We start from the raw sequence: 21944 nt of genomic DNA, 5'->3' as shown, positions 1-21944 counted from the left end.
GGAGGGAGGGAGGGAGGGAGGGAGGGAGGTCGTGGAAGTTATTACATGTATTTTTAAGTTATTATTATTGTTTAGCTCTTATACAATTGCTTTTGTATTCAACAACTCATCTACACTACATGTGTATGGGCTTTTTCATACATAATATAAATGAGAGCATAGTTGCCTGGTGATTATCTAATATAATACGTGAGCTAAAAATAACTGTTTACTTCCAACTCCTTTTTTTGATCAGCAGATTGCTAGCTTTCATTTCAGTCCACACTGGAACTTTCAACAGTTCCATCCACTAATGGCTGGAAAAGCATGTCAATGTGACTCTGTATTGTTCAACCCATGTACATAAAAAGCAAAACCTCTTGGTAGAAGAAGGTGCCCAGTCTTTTTACAGTCATTACATGGTACTAAGAGTGCTGTCTTTTGACGGAAGGCCTGAAATATTTCCAGACCAAACACTACTCAGATTTTATCAGTGTCATAACAACATACTCTTTAAGACTATATGCTAATACTTTAAATGTAACAAGTGATGCTGACTTCTCTATGCCTGTTTTATCTAAATCATGCTTCAGTGAAAGAGGACTTAAAGCATATGAATATTGACAACAGATTCAATGTTTCAATGATAGTAGTTTGACTTATATTAAAGACAAAACAAAAATAGAAAAAGAAATTTACCTTTAACCACTTCTCTTTCATAAAGAAAAGCAAAAAAAAGTAATGGGGGAGAAAATATTTGCAAAGCCAAATATTTAAAAATATGAAACAGAGTAGGAAGATTGTGAATCAAGTCTCAGAAGGATAGATTTAACTGGAATCTGAAATCAAAGGGTATACAATGAGTCTTCAGTTCTAAATTTAAAGCCCCTGGTAATACATACTAAATAAAATGAAATGCTACTCATGAATACCATATACAGAAACATGGAACATCAGAATAGAGATGATGCAGGAAAAAATATAATATTGATTATTAACTAATATTAAAAAGGTGGTAAATTAAAATGTATTCTTATTTTAAACTCACTCACTTGTGACCAATCTCATGTGCAATGGTAAAAGCTGAACCTAGGCCAATATCTTCATTAATGCTGCAGCTCCTTTCAGGCTCACACATTCCAGCCACAGAGGCCAAGCCTGAATAAACAGAAGGAGACACAAAGGGTCATGCCAAGGTGTTTCAGTCTTAAAAGCCCTAGTTATAAATGCCTGGATTCTTTTTAATAACTTCTATGCACAGAAGGAGCAGTTGGCAAAAGGTTAACTTTCTAGTCATTTGCAAAATCACTGGGGGGAATTTCACTTTGCCGGCTAGACATTAATATTTTTTGAACTGCAGTCAGTGCTGGAAAATGTCTAGACTAGGGGTTAGATTTATAAATTTTACTTCTGGTAACTTGGGACCACCTAGTAACTTGAGCCAGGAGAGGGAATTCAAGAAAGCATTTCTATTTTAACATTCTTGTGCCTGAAGAAAGCAAAATGTATCCACATTATTTTTCTAAAGAAATCTGTTTAAGTTTAGTGGGTTCATAAAAACATACAAGCAACTTTTTTAGCTATGAAAAACCTCACATGGTACGTTAAAAAAATTAAAAAAACAAAACTGAATGCATCAGTGAAAAGAGAGGAGACATATTAATAACAAGCAAGCATTTAAGCATGGAAGTCTTTTCCATTTATCACCTATTATCTTCTGGCATTAAAACCTTATTGTGTTACAAGGGCTTTTAAAAACTTTCTTCAGAGAGAGAATACCACTGGCATTAATTGACTATGGCTCTTCTGTGTCTTACACATTTTCAGCAACAGATTATTACAGAACATACTGCAGTCATAATTTAGTGCCATTAGACAAAGCTTAAAACATCAGGTTTATTTAATATATTTCTCCCCTAGAATTTCTGATCTGAAAGCAGCAAACCTTTCTTTAAGGAAGTTACCTGCTGAGTTAACAACATTACCAAAAAAAAAACCCCAACAAAACGAAACAACAAAACCAGAAAAAAATAATACTTTCTACATAAATAAATAAAGAAAATGCAAACAACCCCAAAAATAAGAATTGGAAAAGCTTAACTTTGGTTGAGAGATGAGGGGAATGGAACAGGGAGTGGGGAAGAGAGAAAGGAAACTATTTATATGAGTAGGGACTTCAAATTATTTTATTTGGACTACCAGTAAGGAAGTCATAATATGACAAGTGCTTCCTGTTGTGTCCACATTAGCAATTAATTTGAAGCCATGCAAGTGGATCAGCACAGTGAAGCACAGAAGTTAAGGCTCTTCACATATCTTTCCATGCTGGTTTGGCCATTCTGGACTAGTTGAATCCTGTAGGCAGAACATTACTACACATGTGATTCAAAGCTTCCTGAAGGGAAAAAATATTGCAGGGATATCATGAAAACACACCCCATGGGCAATCTCAGGTTTCCTATAGGCACATGTAGAGCATTTGGGGGGTATGTGTTCCATGTTTTCTTCCAAACAAATCTAGTTTGGACACAGCAAAACCACTCTGATAGCCAAATTGACATGGGCAAAAGCTGACAATGTGTATCTGGAGAGTTTGCAGTGTGGAACCTGCAAAAAATGCAATAATTATAGTTCACCCATGGTGAATTTCAAATTGAAGAATTCTGAAGACAACATGGCAATACATACATACAAAACTATCATGCTCCCCTGCAAAGTCCACCGTATTTGAATGATAAAGTCATCTCCATCTTCAGGTCTTATAACTGAGAACTTGCTTCAGCAAATGAGAGGACCACAGTAAAATAACTCCATACCATTCTTGCAGAAAGTGACAGAGATCAAGCTAAGAACAGTCAGTGGCTCAGACTTTAAAAGGACCTGTCCTTCATTGGAGCCACAGACACACTGCACAGACGTCTGAGATCTTTTCTAAGGGGTTCCATGAAAGGTTCCCTGCCTCAGGTGTCTGAAATAGGATACAGATGTTTACGTCACATGAAATCTTTTACTTCTGTCTCTTCCTAGAATACCAATTATTCAGGTTTCTTTTGACCTTCTGAGACATCTCTGTGACTTTTTTTCACAGACCCCTTTATATATATGATTAACTTTAGTTATTGGATGTCAGTACAACTTAAGCATATCAAATGCCTTGCAAAAGAGGACTATAGGGCCTAGTCTCTTCTCCAATTCAATGCCTATAACACAGAAAAATTGTCATGGTTTAGTTGCCAAGACCCCTGTAACAGTAAGTTGGAACTGATACCATATGTGACTCTTATTTTTAATTTGTTTTTAATTAAACTTTTTGTTTTATAAAGTATTTGCCAAATCTATCCTCTGTTACACTGGATTCAAGTGAAGCAAAATTTGCCTTTATGCCAAAATCTGATAGAGTAAGAGTTAGTACATTACTGATCTGTGTCAAAAATAAAAATATCAAATAGTTCATGCATGAATGTATTCTCTTTCAACCTTTTTTTAACACTTGCAAAGCTACTTCTAAGACATCATCTCTTCAGTTGAAAATTGATTTTATTTGACCTCCAATTGATTTTATTTGACCTCCAATGTCAAATAAAATCAATTACATTTGGAAATTCATCATCATTATTTGCCTTTTACTAAAGCATGCTGCGGGTTTTGTTATGTTTATAGCAGGCAAAATTCTGGTACCTTTCCCCATGTAAACTACACCCCTCTGCCAGAAGCATTGTACTGACTTGTGAGAGGCCTTTTGCATTCACATGAATATTGAAACCAAATACATTCATGAACTCTGAATGAGAAAAGTATTAATAATATGAAGTAGCTGAATTAGAATTTTGTCTTTAATCACCTTCAAGAAAGAGGCTTATGAAAGGATGCAAACTGAAAACAAAATCTAAACAAGTGTTATGTTAATCTTTGAATAACGTTCCCTTTATATGTTAGAGCACCATTGGAGGCAACAACCTATACTTAAAGGTCATCTATAATTATTTATTGTAGTAAATAACTACTGGTGACATATTTAGGAATGGAGAGCCCAATAGCTCTCCATCCTTAATCTAAGGTTAATGTGTGCACTTCTCCATTGTCAAAGCACTGTTTTAAGTAGTTTCAATGTTATTGTATTTTCTATCACTGTACTTTTTTTTTCTAAGTCTGTGAAAGAAAAAACATGAAGCTGTGCTTGCTGTGTACAGCACAGCAACAGTGTAAACCTCAGAGTCCATTCCTTTTGTAAAGTTTATGGGGGTAGTTTTATAACCTTCCTGAGGATTTTTACTTCTGTTTTTTTTAACTAGATTATGGACACCAGTAAATGGAAACAAACAGCAAGTTCTCTTCTGTAAGAAGTAAATTGAGTCATCTGCTAGGTTTTATCAGTATTACAGCTGACAGTGATGAAATACACAGCACCAGCTCACACAATTCAAACTCCCAGCAATGTATCAAAACCAAAATCCACCAAGATTATTTTTATTTTTCATGTTTATGAAACTGCAAAACTTTGAAAGTACAAACTTAAAAAGATCTAATCAGTCAATAAACCAATAGCTAAGTATAAAGCCAGGAAACAGCAAATATGAGCTGAAATTTCTCTTTATAATCTTACCCAGTGTTCCACAAGGCTTGTTTTTATAAGTGCAGATATCATATCTGTTAAGAAAAAAAAAGTAGATAAAGTATGTCAGTGAATCAGGTTTGTAAGATACTTTGTATATTTATCACATATCTGTATCATAGTCCAAGTTGTCAGACCGCAATCAGTTTAATTATGTGCAGCCAGCTGGTGTCGGCCTTTTCTACACTCTAGTGTAAACCACAAGCCGCAGTACACTCACAGCCGCTGGCCTCAGGCCAGTGGGACACCTGCCAGCAAGAAAAAAATGGTTAAAGTGGATCTTTGTAATCACCAGCTCCATAAAGCAGTCTACCATTCTCTTATGAAGTTACAGCAGCATGGCTACAGACTGCTACTGATTCTTAAACCCTAAGTTTTACTTATCCAACATAATTGGAAGCCTCCTATGGTCTCACACTTATCAACTAAACAATATTAAGTGTAAGTGGTACTACCTAGTCTTTGGTTCTATTTAAAGAACTCAACCCTTAATTATTATACCATTTTTAAAAAACATCTTATGAACTGTCATTATAGTGTCCTTCTCATTATCCTTCTATAATTACAATATAACTTAAGAATATGCACTAACAACCTAAAATGAAAACCATTTCTGCAAAAAGCTAAAAGATTTCCTTAAAGGAAAATTTTTGTCATTTTAGATACAATCTTTGAAACACAGAAGCTAATGAGTTTTTGTGGCTAATGAGTTTTTGTGTAGCTAATATGTAAGTATCTGGAGCTAGCAATGAAATTAAAATGTTTTCTGTGGCACAGCTTTTAAAATAGCAGTGGTCATACAGCAGTCAGTTCATTAATTATACCTTCATATTTTGAATATTCAATCCTATAATATGGATAGTGATAAAAGTAAGCTCCCACAATGCTATTTATTTTCCAGGATTTATACTGACTTCCTTTATTTCTGAAGCATACTATGCTTCAGAATAATTTCTACTCTTTAGAAAGCCAAATGGAAAAAAAAAAAAAGAAAAGATGCCATCTTTATGCTTTAATTTTAAACCCAAATAGATACTAATTTTGGGCCACCAGACATTGTCTGTTAAAAATACCATAAGGACTGCTATCACATAGGAGTCTGATCACAAGATATATACCTTTCACTGCTAAAAGAGTTATGGTCTGTCTGCAAGCCAAATCCATGGACAAAATAATAAAGCCTAAAATTTGGAACAAATCCAGTAAACTCTCTATGCATGCAGACTGCTGTGACCACATGGAATTCCTTTGATTTTTAAAGGGTACTGAGAGTGAAGCAGTCTGTGGGATTAAGCTATAATTTTGAACTTAAATGTTCATGTGCATTAATTTCATCAAGGTGGTTCAAATGTCAAATGTGCACTGATTTCCCATTTGCTGTCTGGAGGAGGGGAAGGTAACCAAATCAGCATTCTTATAGAAAACATTCTTATAAAAAAGCATTCTTATTTCTCTTGAAATATCCCTAAGTTCCAAGATGACATGGATTCGGAGTAAAAGAAGGATTTTTACTGAACATTTCCTGCCTTTTACATAATTAAGGAACTAAACTTCTTATTTCTGTGCTCAGGTCTGAACTTAATCCTATTGAAGTTCAAACAAAATCTGTTCCTCAGAGAAAGTAGATGGCTCAGTCTTGTTTAGTCAGAAAAACCCTAACTAAATTCTTTAGAACATAGTTGAGAACTGAATGGAAAAAGTCTCTGAAATACACAGGTTTTCTGCTTTTTAATATCCAATGGCAGTAAGGAAAAACAATTAAAGACATACATCCTTAGACAAAATGGATGCTTGAGAATAAATCCAATTCCACTCAACTCAAGTAAAATGTTGTCACTGACTTCAGCAGAGCTGAAAACTTTCCTGATGGTCTGAATCAAATTATTGTCCTACAGGTATGAATCTGAAGTTACTCCTCATCTTAGGCTGAGTTTCACAAAGTACCGTGACAGGAGAGAATTATATAAATTAAGTCCCTTGCTTCTGTTATATTTTTGAAAAACAAAGATCACGGTATTCTTCAGTTTCTGCTGGGAAGTGTGTGTTCTTCATTGTTCATAAGCTAGCATTTTTAAGAAAATGTGATGATAATGAAACTTAAATTCGAAAATAAAACTATGGAAAAGATAACTTTATTTTCCAATATACCAATTAGTTCTGCAAGAACATACCTGGATAGTAACATGTTCTAAATATGCCATCACTAAATATTCAAATTTTATAGACAATGATTAATTGCCTGTAAGGAAATATTCACACAATCTCCTAGCCCCCAATTTACCAGGAACAAAGTTTTTGAACTTTTGAAAAAAATTTCAGTCTAATGATTTACCTTATCTACATCATCTTCTAGCTCCATTTCTTCATCTTATTACTTTCATATGAATAGTTTCTCCTTGTGATTTGTCTGAAAGTTCACAGCATTCTTATGAACCAAATTGCTTGCTTCCATCATTTGCTTCTCTATATGATTTAAAAACAGACTAACTTGTCTTTTTTTTTGTTTTAACACCATTTCTTCTAACTTTATTTTGAACCTTCAAGGAATCCATTTATTTCTCAGATGCTGGGTTCCAAATGCAGAAGACTACAGATGAAATATTTGACAACTAGTAATTTTAAGATAAGAAACCCCTGAAAATACAAATCATCAAGACTGCCCATAAGATGAGATAGGTCTAATTGCTATGGAAAATAAATAAATAAAAAAGCAACCCACAAACAAAAAAAAAAAAAAAAAAAAAAGAAACAAAAAGCCCACACTTAAAAAAGCAGCACAAAGATGTAGTTTAATCACCAGGAGCCCAGTAAACACTAAAGGAGCTAAAGAGACCCAAAAGGTAGAGTCTCAAGCCAACAATTATCTCAACCAACCATTAAAGATTATGAAAACAGTCACAATTATGACAACTGCAAAAATGTTGGTTCAATTCACTGACAGATGGTGTAAAAGGGACACCACGCAAAAGTTGAATGAAAGAACACAGTTACATAGGTAAATAACTTGGGATAAGATGGCAGCCAGACCATTTTGAGACAGCCAAGAAAAATCTGTGCCCAAGCCAAAAAAGAAGATCATATAACTCCTAATAAAGTGGGTGCAGTGCCCCTGAAATGTGACCACACTGGGGAAGTGGAATGGAAAAGAGGTAGGAGGGAAGATGGTTGATTACATGGCCATGCCTGCCCTGAAGAAATCAGAAGTTGTTTCATGAGGCAGATGGGGAAGTGGTCTGGGTCTGCTGGTCATTCCTGTGGGGCTGCTGAAGAGCTGCAAACACAGACAGGAAATGCATGATGAATGTACAGCTGTCACTGACAACTCTGACTGACACATCAGCCAGAAGGAAACTGCACAGACAGACCAATATCTGTTAAACAGGCTGGTCAAGGACTGGAGCAGCAGCACACTCCTGTCGTGCCATGGATCAAACAGCAAGAGTTAGTGCACCATACAGGGACACCTTAAAAAGAAAAAATCCTAGTCTTTTTTGGCAGGATATACAGGCACCATGCTAAAATATACTTGCACACTGTATTAAAAAGTAAAAGGGATCACACTGGACACTGAAATTCTACTTTTTTGCATTATCAAGCTGTTTTAAAACTCTATCACAATTTTTTAAGGAACTCCTTGTGCAGATTTGACCCATGAGAACACCAGATCTCAAGAACTCCCACGAAAAGTTGTGCAGATGGCCATGATTCTTAACAGGCAAAACACAGAAAACTAATCAGTTTTGGAGACGCCAGCTTAGTGTGGCACAAGATCTGTGCCAATGGTACTCAGTGCAATAGAAAAGCCACTGATGTGTTTATTTAATGTATTAGTGTAGATGTAAGCTACAGACTATCTCTTCAACAAGTCTCCCTTATCTGTAACTCTAACCTGAAAAAAAGTCAATTTCCTTTGTAAATCTGATGACTGGCACGACACTGATTATTTGAGCAGGACACTTAAGTCAAACAGAAAAGAAAGACAAATCCTCTGTGAATATTGTAAGCACTGCTCAAAATTGTCAGGTAAATTATCTGCAGCTACAGCCAATCCCAGGCACCTTAGCAGAATACAGCCATTTGTCTCCTGCAGAGAAAGGAGAGAAGATTCTTCCTGATCCCTGCAAATTGTCCATTTTCAGGCCTAATCCATGCAGTTGTGCAACTATGTACCTCACAGAGAGTTCCATGATTGCCAATGTATTCCCACATTAAAAAATAAAAATGAACTTTAAAAAAAGACACATACTAATTCACAGATTTGATTATACGAAAATATCACAATGATTCAATTGTACCTCCACCCACTCTTAGCATAACATGTAAGTAATCTATTCTAGAAGCTAGAGAAGTTAAAAAATACTCCTTAAAAGCTATTCAATCTCACATTAAGAATTATTTACAGCATAATTTGAGAGCAACTGGATAACTGAGGTTATCCAGTTATCTGCCCTTCCCTCCAGAGCCGTCATTTGTGAGTGTTTGCAAAGGAAACAGGACAGCTCATACTGATACCTCCCCTGATAGACGTCCCCAGCTCTGTGGTTTAGGGTACTTCATAGACAGAGATTGCATCTAATCATTTAATTGATTTCTTTTTTATTGTCATCAGCCATTTGTTAATTCCTCTTTATTCTGAAAAAAAAAATTGTTTCAGTGTCTGTCTGGGGGATATGGTTATGCCTTTATCAACAAAGCTGAGTTCCACTGTTTCAGTAGAGCTTCTTCCCTTTGAAATCACTTTTTTTTTTTTAAAGAGATTAATATATGGGATTTCTCAGAATTGTGCCATTACACTGTGGCCCTTCTGTCACCATCATGTGCACTCATGGAATTTTCAAACTTTCTGAAGTGTGTGTATTACAGTTCAAAAAGTCATTTTAACAGTGGCATAAACAGTAGTAGATACAAAGGCAAAATGAATTATTTCTCCTTACATGTTAATGCGAATTTATAAATTCGAGGATAACACTGCCCTTTCTACCAGTCTCATTATCCAAACTGGCCCATTAACTGCAAAGAGTCTCTATGAAACACTATTATTACTAGCTGTATGTAACTGGAAATGTCCAGTGCGCCAGAAGGGACTATTTGCATCAAATTAACACTGAGATAGAAATATACCTGTTACAGGATTGGAAACATATATGAATACTAGTATTAGAAACACTTTAAAGAATTTCATTAATCAACAGGAATAACCCACACAATGTCTTTGATTTAAGTACAGTAAATGAGTAAAGCATGAAAACTCTTATTAGAAAAGCAAACTGTTCAAAATCAGTATGGAACATCAGGTGTTTATTTATATATACATCAAACTACTCCAAAACTACTGAGAGCCAACAATAAGCATGAGTAATATTTAAGATACATATTTACATAAATAACCAAGACTTTTGAAGGAATATTTCTTAATGGAAAATATTTTACGAGACCAAAATACAGTCACAGTGAATAAGGGAAAACCTACCACGATGGGTGGAATTTAAATGAAAAAAAAAAGTACGAAAATTCAGGTTAGGCAAAATCAACAAATACGTATGATTGGACATGAAGCTCTTTAGAAGTTTCAGATAGGTGAACACAAACTTCATAGATATAATACTAGACAATTTGCCAGTTAATCTGCTTGAAAGGGTTGTCAGAAAATAAAATTAACTAAAACAAAGATAACTGATTCTCTCCCAACTAAGAACAAACGGAGCCAAATACTACCAATTATTAATATTTCATTTTTAGGGAATATTTCCAGACATGTTATCTCTGAAAGCAAGGTTCTATTTTTTACTTTAAAACCAAATTATACTTTTTGACACTCACTTTTTAATTATTATAGGTTTTAAGAACAGGCTCTTTAAACAAGGACTATCCTTCTCACACACTCTTGCTCAACAATAAACCTAACAAGTTTATTGGGGTTACATATTTTTCACTTTTTATTCTTCATGCTGCGCAACATGATTTATCTATGCACCCAATCATAGTTGTCCCATTTTTGAACAAAGGTAAAAGACCAGGCAAAAAGGTACCTCTTACAAAAAATTAAATTAACCTAGTTCCAACACCTGTGACTATAAACTGAACAGATCAGACTGAATCTCAGATTTCTCTTGAATGGATCAAAACCTTCAGGCTATCTGACAACTCCAACTACTATTTCTGAAGTATGGAAGATCTAAAAAAAGAAAAAAAACCCAGTGACTGTCATGTACTTTCACCTTTTTGGTTTTTTTGGCATGGCTATATTAAAAAAGTGGTCATTTTGCAAGTACAGAAAATGTCACTAATGCTAGAGACCTGGATGTCACTAATACTAGAGAACTGCAATGGAATTAATAATTCCTAAGATAATTTGGTCATTCATTAGATTTGCACAGGGTACCAATAGTAATACTCTCTACTACATAGGTTTTCTTATGTCTTTTTAAAGGTTTGCCTCAGCACATCCTTTGCCTTACAGAAAGTGGTACACCACAACAGCATTCTGCCCTAAAATAAAGAACATGTCTTATTTGGTTCCTTCCTCAAAAACCTCAAACCAAAAAGAGCTATTTAAACCAAGGAAGGAAAAGAATAACATACATGTTACACATCACTCATCAGAAATAGCTTTTTCTATTATTAGTTTTCCATGTCTTTAATGCTGCCATAGACAACCAAAGTCTGTCTCTACTGGACTTTATTCTGATACTTAGCTTGGGTGGATAAATTCTGAGTTACAGCCAGAAAAACTATTGCTGCCATAAGTTCTAGTTCTCCTGATTTATGTAAATGTTTTAAATAACTGCACTGTAAATGAAACACTTCCATACTACTTTTTCTAAACTGCAAACTGCAAATGCAGTTAAAAATGTAAAAATAAACACAGTTCTGAAAAAAAAAATTAAGCTGCCATTTGTATTCATCAAGTTTGGCAATGTAATAATAGAATAGCAGTTGCAAGTTTATCACAATCAGTAGTATTATTAGCGCCGTTAGGACACTCAGAATAACTCCTGATCCACATAAAAAATACTATGAAAGTGCATCAGAAATACAGAGCCACCTACCTGTGTGACAATGGTGATTTCAATAATATTCAGGGGTAACGTAGAGATTCGGCATTTGCACTATCGCCAGAGTGTAGGAAACACTTGATGATTTGTTGCATTCTGAACCTCAGAAGCATTTTAAACTTTTATTGCATTCTCAGTATTGAGCCAAAATTTAGATGGAGTTATACAGACGTAGCTAGCTCAAACTGAGCTAGAGAATAAACCAGAAACTTCTACATATCTGCCTAAGTACACTGTTAATAATTTCTCTATCAGTACATTCAGGGTAAGTCCATCAACTAACACATAAAACTTGTTTTCAAAGGACATTGATACTGAACAGCTTAAGCAGCTTGTAGGGCAACGGTTTTTTTAGAGTGTGCTAATGCAACCAAGCCTGAGGAAAAGGAAAGCTAGCAAAACTAATTACATAGGTGTGGTTGGGGGCATCCTGCCACACAGCAGAAAATAGGAAACAACTAGTCTAGACCTCTGGCAGAAGGGAAACACAGCTAACAGCTATGATTACTAACCAAGTTTTAGCTCTATTGTATGGAAATAAATTAGATACGTTAGAGCAATAACATATTGCACATATATTTCTAGGTTTTTCTATTATTTCTTTCTGTGATTTTACTGTGGGTATGCCTTTTTCCTAAATTTCTGAATATTGTAAACAATTAGTTTACAATCTCTGAGAAGATCACATATCTTTACCCACAAAATGTCCGCTTTATTTCACTTTATTTACCCTTACTCACATTGCATATGGCATAAAAGGCTAAGCCTTGGCTGTAAAGAGTATCAGTTCATTAGGATGACAGACCACACCTGGTACAGAAGAACCTAAGAATTGCAACATGGGCCAGACCACAGATTCCACTATCCCAATACCTTGACTTCACAACGAACTAAGAGAAGGTCCAAGAAAGAATAACACCACTGCAAGCATAAAACGTCAATTATACCAGTACTCTCCCAACTATTTTTGGCTCAGACATTTTGAGACAGATGTGCTTCTGTGTATTTAGTACTTTCAATGGATTTTTCTTCTGTGAACATGCCTAGCCAACCTTTCAACCTATACATATGTCCAGCTTCCATAAAGCGACTTGCCAAGAAGTTTCAACATTAGCTAAACCTTGCATTAAGAAGGGCTGCCTCTCTTCTCCTGGTTTTGAGTCTTTCTTCTATATTTTCTGGACAGCCTAAAGTTCTTGTGGTGAAAGATGCTATGAACAATTTTTTCCTCATTTATGCCCCCCATACAATCTTGTAACTGGTTAGATCACTGTAGTGCTGTCCCAGATTAGACTCTCCCAAAAGTTGACTTCTTCAAGTAAGAGAGTCCTCAATTTAGTCATTTCTTGTAAAGAAAGTCACAGATTTTGCAGTCATCCTTGCTCCCCTTCTCCAATTCTCTGAAAACCTTTTGAGATGAGTAGGCCAGAGTGATACAAACTATTCAAGAAGTAGGTATATCATGCCCAGTTTAACCAACTGCATAATAAGGTTCTTTATTCTTTTCCCAATAATCTTTAATACATTTAATTTGCTGGATTAACAATGTATACTTGACAAGTAGTCCAAATGTTCTCAAGGAAATAATAATATTATCCAATAACAGGAGCAGTGGTTGTGTTTTGCTACTTCTGGTTGATATTTGTACAAAATTTCTGAGAAAAAGATTGAAACTCTTACATATATACTGTCACAACTTATTTTTCCTGAAAATTATGAGAACCCTGTGCTTGGACTCAGTTAAAGAATCACAAAATTATATTTACACAAAGAGCTAAATTTCAGTACCTTAATGCATTAATTAAAACCTTCTTCAGTCAATGCAATAATGTTTATTTGCTGACTTCTTCTAAAGGTCAAAAACAAAGACAGTCATTCCACCCAAATGATTTTTAACCCGGACTAGAATCAAAATAATTTTTTGTCTTAAGAGCATACTCACAGCAATATATTTTACAAGTTCAGTGCTTTTTTCTATAAGTAATGTTACAGTAAGTTACAATAAAGGATTTCTTCTCTTCAAAAAATGTCAGCAAACAATTTGATCTGATTGCTTAAAGAACAATACAAAGCCAATTGAGTGCTGGACATCTGTGGTAGTTTTCCAGATGACATGCAAAATACAGCTAATAAAGTCTGAAGCTAGCATATTCTGTGTTCTGCTTGTGAATGGAAAAGAAAAGAAATATATAGAATTAAATGGCAGCAGAGGCAAAGACTGCTCTAACAAAGAGGATCCATTTAAAAGAAATACACAAGTTTACAAGAAGAGAAATATGTCAAAGATCTTGTCTGAGTTTATTAGAGCACATCAACCTGTCATGTTAAGACCAGAAGGAACCTAATTTGATTTTCTGTGTTTTTTAAAAGGGGTTGGCAAATGGAATACTTCCACTTCACATGGATCTTCGAAGTGTGTCTGTATAAAAAGCAGAATCCATACAATTCAGAACTGCATGCAAATCTTTCTTTCATCTTCTTTTCCATGTAATACAAGCCAGGAAGAAATATTAGCTCTATTGAAGACAAAAAAAGTCTGTGTAGCATCTATTATCATTTATCATTATCATTTTCATTTCAGGAAAAATAACTTATTTTTACAAATCATTTTAATGTCAACAGCAACTAACTGTTGTGAATGAAGGGCTGCATACCATGAGAACATTAACTGACTTTACAGCAGTCACTGCTCATAAACCACACCACTCTTATTGTATACAGGTTAGAATTAATCAACTGTATCTATCCAGCCTGTCTGCAGGCATCTGTCCTTGCTTCCTCTTACCTTAAAGAAAGTAAGAGTTAAGCTGGTGCAACTTATTTTATTACTCCTGACAAAAAGAAAAAGAATCACAGAACTAGATAGGAAAGTAAATGGGCTTCAGAAACCATGATCTATCCTACAAAGGGATGCACGTGTCAGGGCGCTCTGTATATGAATTCTTCAACCTAAACTATTAAATCCATATTAAAACTACATGATTGTCAAAAGGAATTTATCAGTGATTCCTTAGGTTTAAACCTTCCATACATGATTCAAGCCTTCACTTTGTAAACTAGTCTTTCAAAGCTAACCTATCTTGAAGTGGGAAAACAAATTAATAAATTCTTTTTAATTACATTTATTAAACCCACCAAGTATTTAGCCACTTTTGTCTTTTCTGAAAACTTTTACAGTTATATTTCCAAAATTAGTTTGGTTCCCCCCACAGATGTTATGAAAGAAAAGTTCCATTACTTTTTTTAATTGACAATCTACTCCTTCATATTAAAATTGACCTGAACTTCTGCTTTATTTTTTACCACATACTGCATATTACCATGAGACTATTAAAATAATTATTCCCATGAGTTTTACAAAATTTTAAATGCCGAACAGAAATTTTGGCTGGCTCCAAGGAGAACCTTTATTCCCATGCGGGCAGTCAAGTAGTAAAGTGGTCTGCCCAAAAAAGTTTTGCAAGATTTGACTGGGTAAAGTCTTGTGAAACCTAGTTTGATCTCATAGCTCACTCTGCTTAGAGGATAATAACATTGGACTGAAGACCTCCAGAGATTCCTTTCAGACTGAATCCAACAGATTCTGGAGTTACCTAAAAATCTTCACATCATTTAATTAATAATTATGAAAAAATAAATATTACATTCTAACACAACTCTTCAGAATATTCACTGGAAAATAAATTATATGTAAATTACATTACTCAAAGTAGAAGCATCATTAGAACCATAGTTACTGTAGTATAGTATAGTACAATATAGTATTAATATATTAATAATAAATATAGAAATAATTTTTTCATCAGTACAGAAAACTGGGGGAAGAGGTTCCCTCTCCCTTCCACTGAGTTGGAATAATGCTACATCTTCCTGACAACCACACATGAAAGCTCTTGAACTTCATTCCCCAATTAGTTGACTGCGATGTTTTAAACACCTGACATTGTTCTGTAAAGCACATTCTCTTCTGCAATGCCAACACAATCACCCAAAACACTAACTGTAAGAAATCCAGGAAGTTGAAGCTGAAAGAAAAATAAGCATGCCTTATTTCTTTTTGCTCATTAAATTTTAGCAATTAATGTAGCTAAACCATTATAAAGAATGCCAGGTAAACACTGTAAGATCTACAAACAAGATCATATCCAAGAAAATACTTCTTTCAATTGTGGCTGAAGAAATGGGGAGAATTTCACTGTATTAAGGTCACAAAACTATTATTTTTTAATGAGTAGTTTCATTTACGTAAAGTTATTGAACTAAAACACTTAAATTCTCCCAGATTTATGGAAAAGGAAGACTCAATTTAGAAGTTTAATACAGTAGGGATGATTTAAAAGAGGTTGGATAGTATGTAGGAACTACCACTATTTGATTTTCTTTTTAATATATTAACTGTAATTTCTGTTTTATAAAGTAGTCTGGTTCTCATTTGTTCAGCTTAAGTTATTTTATGTTTCTATTATTGTCAGGCATAACTTTATTCAATAAATACAAGTCATTTACAAACATAAATACTTTAATAAAATTCCCACTTTTCCTTGGAAGAACCTGGAAAAAAACATGTGGTGTTCCTCAGAACTGTGTTGGGGCCAGTCCTGTTTAACATCTTCATCAATTATGTGTATAAACCTCTGCGAATTCACAGGTGACACCAAGCTGAGTGGGAGTGCTGATCTGTTGGACAGTAGGATGGCTCTGCAGAGGGATCTGGGCAGGCTGGATCATGGCTGAGGCCAATGGTGTGAGGTCAAGTAAGGCAAAACGCCAAGTTCTACTCTTGGGTCACACCAACCCCAGGCAGCTCCACAGGCTGGGGCAGAGTGGCTGGAAAGGACCTGGGGGTGCTGGTGACAGCAGCTGAACATGAGCCAGGCTGTGCCCAGGTGGCCAAGAAGGCCAATGGCATCCTGGCCTGGATCAGCAATGGTGTGGCCAGCAGGGCCAGGGCAGGGATTGTCCCCCTGTGCTGGGCACTGCTGAGGCCACACCTTAAGCGCTGTTTGGCCACTCCCTACAAATCACTGAGGCGATGGAGTGGGGGTAGTGAAGGGCAATGGAGCTAGGGCAGAGTCTGGAGCATAAGTCCTATGAGGAGCAGCTGAGGGAGCTGGAGGTGTTTAGCCCAGAAAAAAAGAGGCTCGGGGGAGACCTTATTACCCTCTACAACTGCCTGAAAGGAGGCTGTAGAAAGGTGAGGGTCAGCCTCTTCTTCCAGGCAACAAGTGAAATGATGAAGGGAAATGGCCTTAAATTGTGCCAGGGGAGGTTTGGGTTACATATTAGGAAACATTTTTTTACAGAAAGGGTTGTAAAGCATTGGAACAGGCTGCTCAGGGAAGTGGTGGAATCACCATCTCTGGAAATGTTCAAAACACATGTGAATATGACACTTGAAATATGGTCTATTGGTGGCAATGCTGGGTTGACAGTTGGACTTGATAATCTTAAATGTCTTTTTGAACCTTAATGATTCTATTATTCTACGATTCTAACTTGTAAAAGCTAAAGCAAAAAAATCTGAATTAAAATGTTATTTTAATTAGTTAAATTTTTTTATATAATTAAGAGTCATAAATCTGTTTAAGTTCTCGAGCTACTTACGAGAATATGCAAGAAAAGAGTTTCCTTCCAATAATGAGGGGAGAGATGGTAATTTCAGCAGTGCACAGACTATAAAGAAGACCCACATGTTTCAGTGAAGTTGCTACCTCTAGCACAGCACCATATTATTTAGAATGCCATTTTTAGGAAGGGATACATACAGGAACAAAGTTTTTTGGACTGCAAAACAATCTGCTTAATTGACTCAAGACATAACCAAAAATAGTGCATCTCATACTATTGCTATTGTCTTATGCTTGTTTTTTTTAACCACTAAATAATTAACAATCATAACCAAAATGTGTCTAAAATGGAATAGCATCAAAACCAGTCTTGGTCAAAGACTCATAAATGCTTCCATGGCCCAAGATACTGCATTTCACACATCTGAAAAATTCCTTGGTTTTTGAAGCACAATTTCTTGTTCTTAACTGATTTCAAGCATACTGTTCACAATTGCATAACATATTTCACTCTGCTTTGGCAGGTGGTTGAAAGAACTCATAGGGTAGAAATTTCTTCTGAAAGAATCTGGACAATGAACATTTGTCAGCATTACTTATGACCTTGCAATTTCTGAGCAGGACTAACTGTCCTAAAATAACAATATAAGCAAATACCTTTCATTACAGCTAAATTAATGTGCAAGCTAAGGAACTGCCTGTACCTCTTCCTGCCTATTTATCCAATAACTTAGCACTCCCTTTTTCAAGCTGCTGAGAGTAATAAATGAGAGATTTACATGGGTCTGGCTGAAGTAGTGAGAAGGCAATCCAAACGCAACCTCCATGCTATCCAAAGAGCCATCTTAAAAGGTCTGAAAAAGAATCACATACATTTGGAAGCTGAATGTTATCAGCTCCCAAAACCACAAGTTCTACCGTTTTCAGAACATAACCTGAACAAAATGTTCAGAAATAACAAAAATATCAACTTCAATAATTTACACCTGATGTCCTAACATAATGTTACAAATACCTACAGCAGCAATTTGATTAAAACAGCAGTATTGGACAGTCATTCATTCTGTTACTCACTACAAAGCTGATTTAAAAACAAGTTTTGTTACTTGCCATATGGAAAAGAAAAAATTAATTTTGGCAGTTTCTATCCTTCCTGCCCTGACATTAAGGCATCTTGTCCTCTAAGATCATAACTGCATTAACTCTCAGCTTATTGACAGTGAAACAGTCAGCTTCATGAACTAAGCTAACTTCTATTATCTTGTTGCTTATATGTCTAGCTATTACATGGACTCTTATATTTCCCTGGCATGAGCCTTACTCTATGTAGATCTAGGAGTCTTCCCAGAAAAGTCATGTTGGTCAACATGTACTTAAAACACCAAAACATGTAAAACTGTAAGTCATTTATGAACTATGTCTCAACTTCAGAAAGAATCCAAACAAAAATATGAAAAAATATTTTTGTTAAATGATCTGAATATTTTTCCTTCTCCATTAGACTGACCAGGATTTGACACTCCAGTTAGTCTTATAACCAAATCTAAAGCCATTACTAAGAGTTCCAAAATTTCATCATTTGTGAGTGAGTAACAAGTCTGGTTACACAAATTCCAGACTACTAAATAAAATCTCACTGCTAAGAAATGCTACTGACAACATTTTCAAGTTTTTAAAACAACAAAAGATCAGAAATTTTGTCGGTCTTCTGAAAAACACTTGGGGGGGACAAGTGGGGGGAGGGGGCAGGCAGCAGGGGTCAGAATTAAAAAAGGCAGGGAAAAATTAAATAAGTATTTGACTTGAAACAATTTAACATTTCATGGTTTTTTGTTTCTAGGTATGTAAATATTTTTAATTAAATCTCTTATTCCTCAGGACTTGCTTCTACAAGGGCAAAACATCTCTCCATTTATTCACAGACTTGCTTTAGTACCTGTTATGAACAAGAGCAGGTGTTTTCACAGCATCCCTCCAAAACTGATACAAGACTCAAAGATCATTAATAGATTAATGCAGTTTAATTGCTAAAAACAATGTCAGTCACTGTAGCAACTTCTGTAACATGGACACATATCTTCTTCTACTTGGAGAAATACTAATTATATTAATTACCTAAACAGAGAATTGTCCTGAATGACAACTATGGTCTGAGAGATAATAAAAAAAGCTTTCAATTCCAAATTATAAAAGTTACAATTATTTCTCATTTAAAATATATATATATATATATATGTAAAGTGCACATGTGTAGAGACATCCTTCTTCTGCAGTACCCAGGACACAAGCGTACCTTGCCAGCAAACTGCAATACCATGTGCCCAAAAACTCAGACTGCAGACTAATAGTAAACTGTCAAACTCTGAAAACTCATGAAGGTACTGATTAAAAATTATTGTGGACTTAAGCTGTGGGGACACATTCAGGATAGTCTGTTTGCCCAAGAAAGGCTTGGGCAGAAAAAAAAATTAATTGACTATTTCAAGTCATGTGAAGATTTCTTTGGCAGGGGGCAGGCAGGCAGGAATCTAGAAACCTAGAATCTAGAAATCACATCTAAAAGTCTAAATCTAATCTAAAATTCTATAGAAAGAAAGATGGTCTACCATCCAAACTGGAGAAAAATGCAAGGTGTAACTGGTAGTGCATTAAAAGAGCATTAAAGCAGGAAAGGGCACAAAATAACAATTCTGCCTTCAAAGTCACCACAGAAAGAAATTTGATTCTAGGACAATCTACTCCTCAGTGCTTGTCACCACTTAACAGATCACCACCAGTCCCAGGGGCAGATAGCTGATAGCTTTTAGTAAAGCAACCACAGATTGCTGGCTGAGAATATATCACAGGTGTCAGGAACAAAACATCACAAAACATCAGAGGAGCACGCTATAGTTGTGATTTCTGTTTGGGAGGCTGAAGAGCATTTATCTTTTCATTTTACCAGATTACAAAGAGAAAGAAAAACTCCAATTAAAGAGTAAAACTAAATCCACGAGGAACAGCAGAAGATGTATCGAAGCATAATTATGAAAAATAAGTGTATAGCATTCTTTTCTGCTTTGTGGAAACTCTCACTGAATACTATAAAAAGCTTAAGATTTTCTTTCCTGATTTAATTGTCCTCTCAAAAAAAAAAAAAAAAGAAAACAAAACAAAAAAACAAAACCAAAAAAAACCACCAAAAATTAAAAACCAACCAAACCAAAATCAAACCAAACAAAAAACACAAATGAACAAGCAAAAACAAAACCCACCACAAACCAAAAATCTTTGGATGTGTCCAATAATGCTACTTCAAATCTGTATCATAAAACAGAATGAGCAGCATTACAATATGGGCATATTTCTAAACCTGGTTCTTATTTCCATCTGTAACTTGCTAAATTCTCTTACTGTGGAAAGTACAGAAAAAGTATGAAGAAGGTGTGGATACTGTTTTGCTATGACCAGGCTGCACAAAAGCAGAAGAATCCAGAATACCCTAATCTGCTATATAAAGGGCTAAAAGAAAAAGCACATGGTGTAGAAGTCTGTGGATGGTATAAAAATACAGTATCTTTGGCGTAAGTACTAAGAATAATGAAGAGATAGTAAGCCCTTTTTTTCTTGATGCTGTGGGTTCAGGGGATGCAGACATCTGCAGCACGGCACGGACAAAGGCACTAACATTCAAAACTGTAAGACTGTAACTTTATATGACCAAAGCACACTCGCAGTAAAATTCAATTTCCAAGTGAATTTCAATAACATACATGTGAAAAGCATGCATTTAAATACTGTACTTCATATTTAAAAGGATTTACAGGTTTTTTGCATTTATGTCTGTAGTGGCACAATCAGACCTTTTAGCAGATAAGAACCCACAGTAAGAGATCCTGTTTGGATACAGCAAGACCAGAGTATCAACACAACTGAACGTGTAAGTCTCACACAGAGAATGTTCACCTGGGCATGAACACAACTCTATCAAAATCATAAGACTTAGGTGACTAAAGATTTGGCAATCAGGCCCTGTTAGGTGCAAGCGGAGGGGTGAAGGGTGGAGGAGTGTATGTATGAGGGGGCTTAACAAGTATTTTAATACTAACACACACAGCAGTTCACAGAAAAAAAATGTTATCAAGCAGCCACAGCAAAGACTGAGACAAGTAAGAATGTAATAGTTCAACAGAAATTTTGTCAGAATATGACAACTGATACTCATGTTCTAATGAGCAGTGGGAGTCAGGATCAGTTCCATACTGTAAAAAAAAGGAATCTTACATACAGATGACCCAGCACCTTGGTGACTCAGAGGGAAGAGTGCCATCTACTGAGGCAGTAACTTAATTATAATACAACCAGCAAATCCTGTATTTGTTGTGAAACAGAAAAGGAGTTTTAAAAGCAATATTTAAGTGTCTTTTATATCCTATTGAAATATCTAAGCTTTTTATTTTGAGATATTACTACAATTTATATGATGGTGGTTCTGTGTTCTTAGTAGGCTAGTGTTTTAGCTGAATTAATACTTAAAATATGCCTGAATAACTTCTAAGACCTCTATTTCTAAACAACCTCGGAGCTTTAGTTTCCAAGTAAAAGATGTCACTTTCTGAATATTCTGCCTCTTAAAAAAGCCTCATATTTGGACAGATAAACATGAAGATACTCAAAGGGACAACTGAAAAAGGCCTTGATGCCTTTTTATTTTCCTTCAAATATGATTCTGATGTTGAGTATTACTGTGTT

At 35.3% G+C, this 21944-nt stretch overlaps 1 protein-coding gene across 1 annotated transcript in view; it reads right to left on the bottom strand.

Moving 5' to 3' along the window:
• The window catches only part of ADAMTS6 (ADAM metallopeptidase with thrombospondin type 1 motif 6), a 141099-nt gene that overhangs the window by 76938 nt on the left and 42217 nt on the right, over nt 1-21944 (bottom strand). The window contains exons 8-9 of the mRNA XM_005429297.2: nt 4583-4626; nt 1032-1137 (exon numbers count right to left, since the gene is read on the bottom strand). Coding sequence (XP_005429354.1) covers nt 1032-1137; nt 4583-4626 — 150 coding nt within the window. The remainder of the gene's footprint in view (nt 1-1031; nt 1138-4582; nt 4627-21944) is intronic.

The sequence above is a fragment of the Geospiza fortis genome, unplaced genomic scaffold, assembly GCF_000277835.1.
Source record: "Geospiza fortis unplaced genomic scaffold, GeoFor_1.0 scaffold397, whole genome shotgun sequence".
Classification (NCBI taxonomy): Eukaryota; Metazoa; Chordata; class Aves; order Passeriformes; family Thraupidae; genus Geospiza; species Geospiza fortis.
Note: the sequence above shows the minus strand (reverse complement) of the source record. Positions and strands in the feature narration are given on the sequence as shown.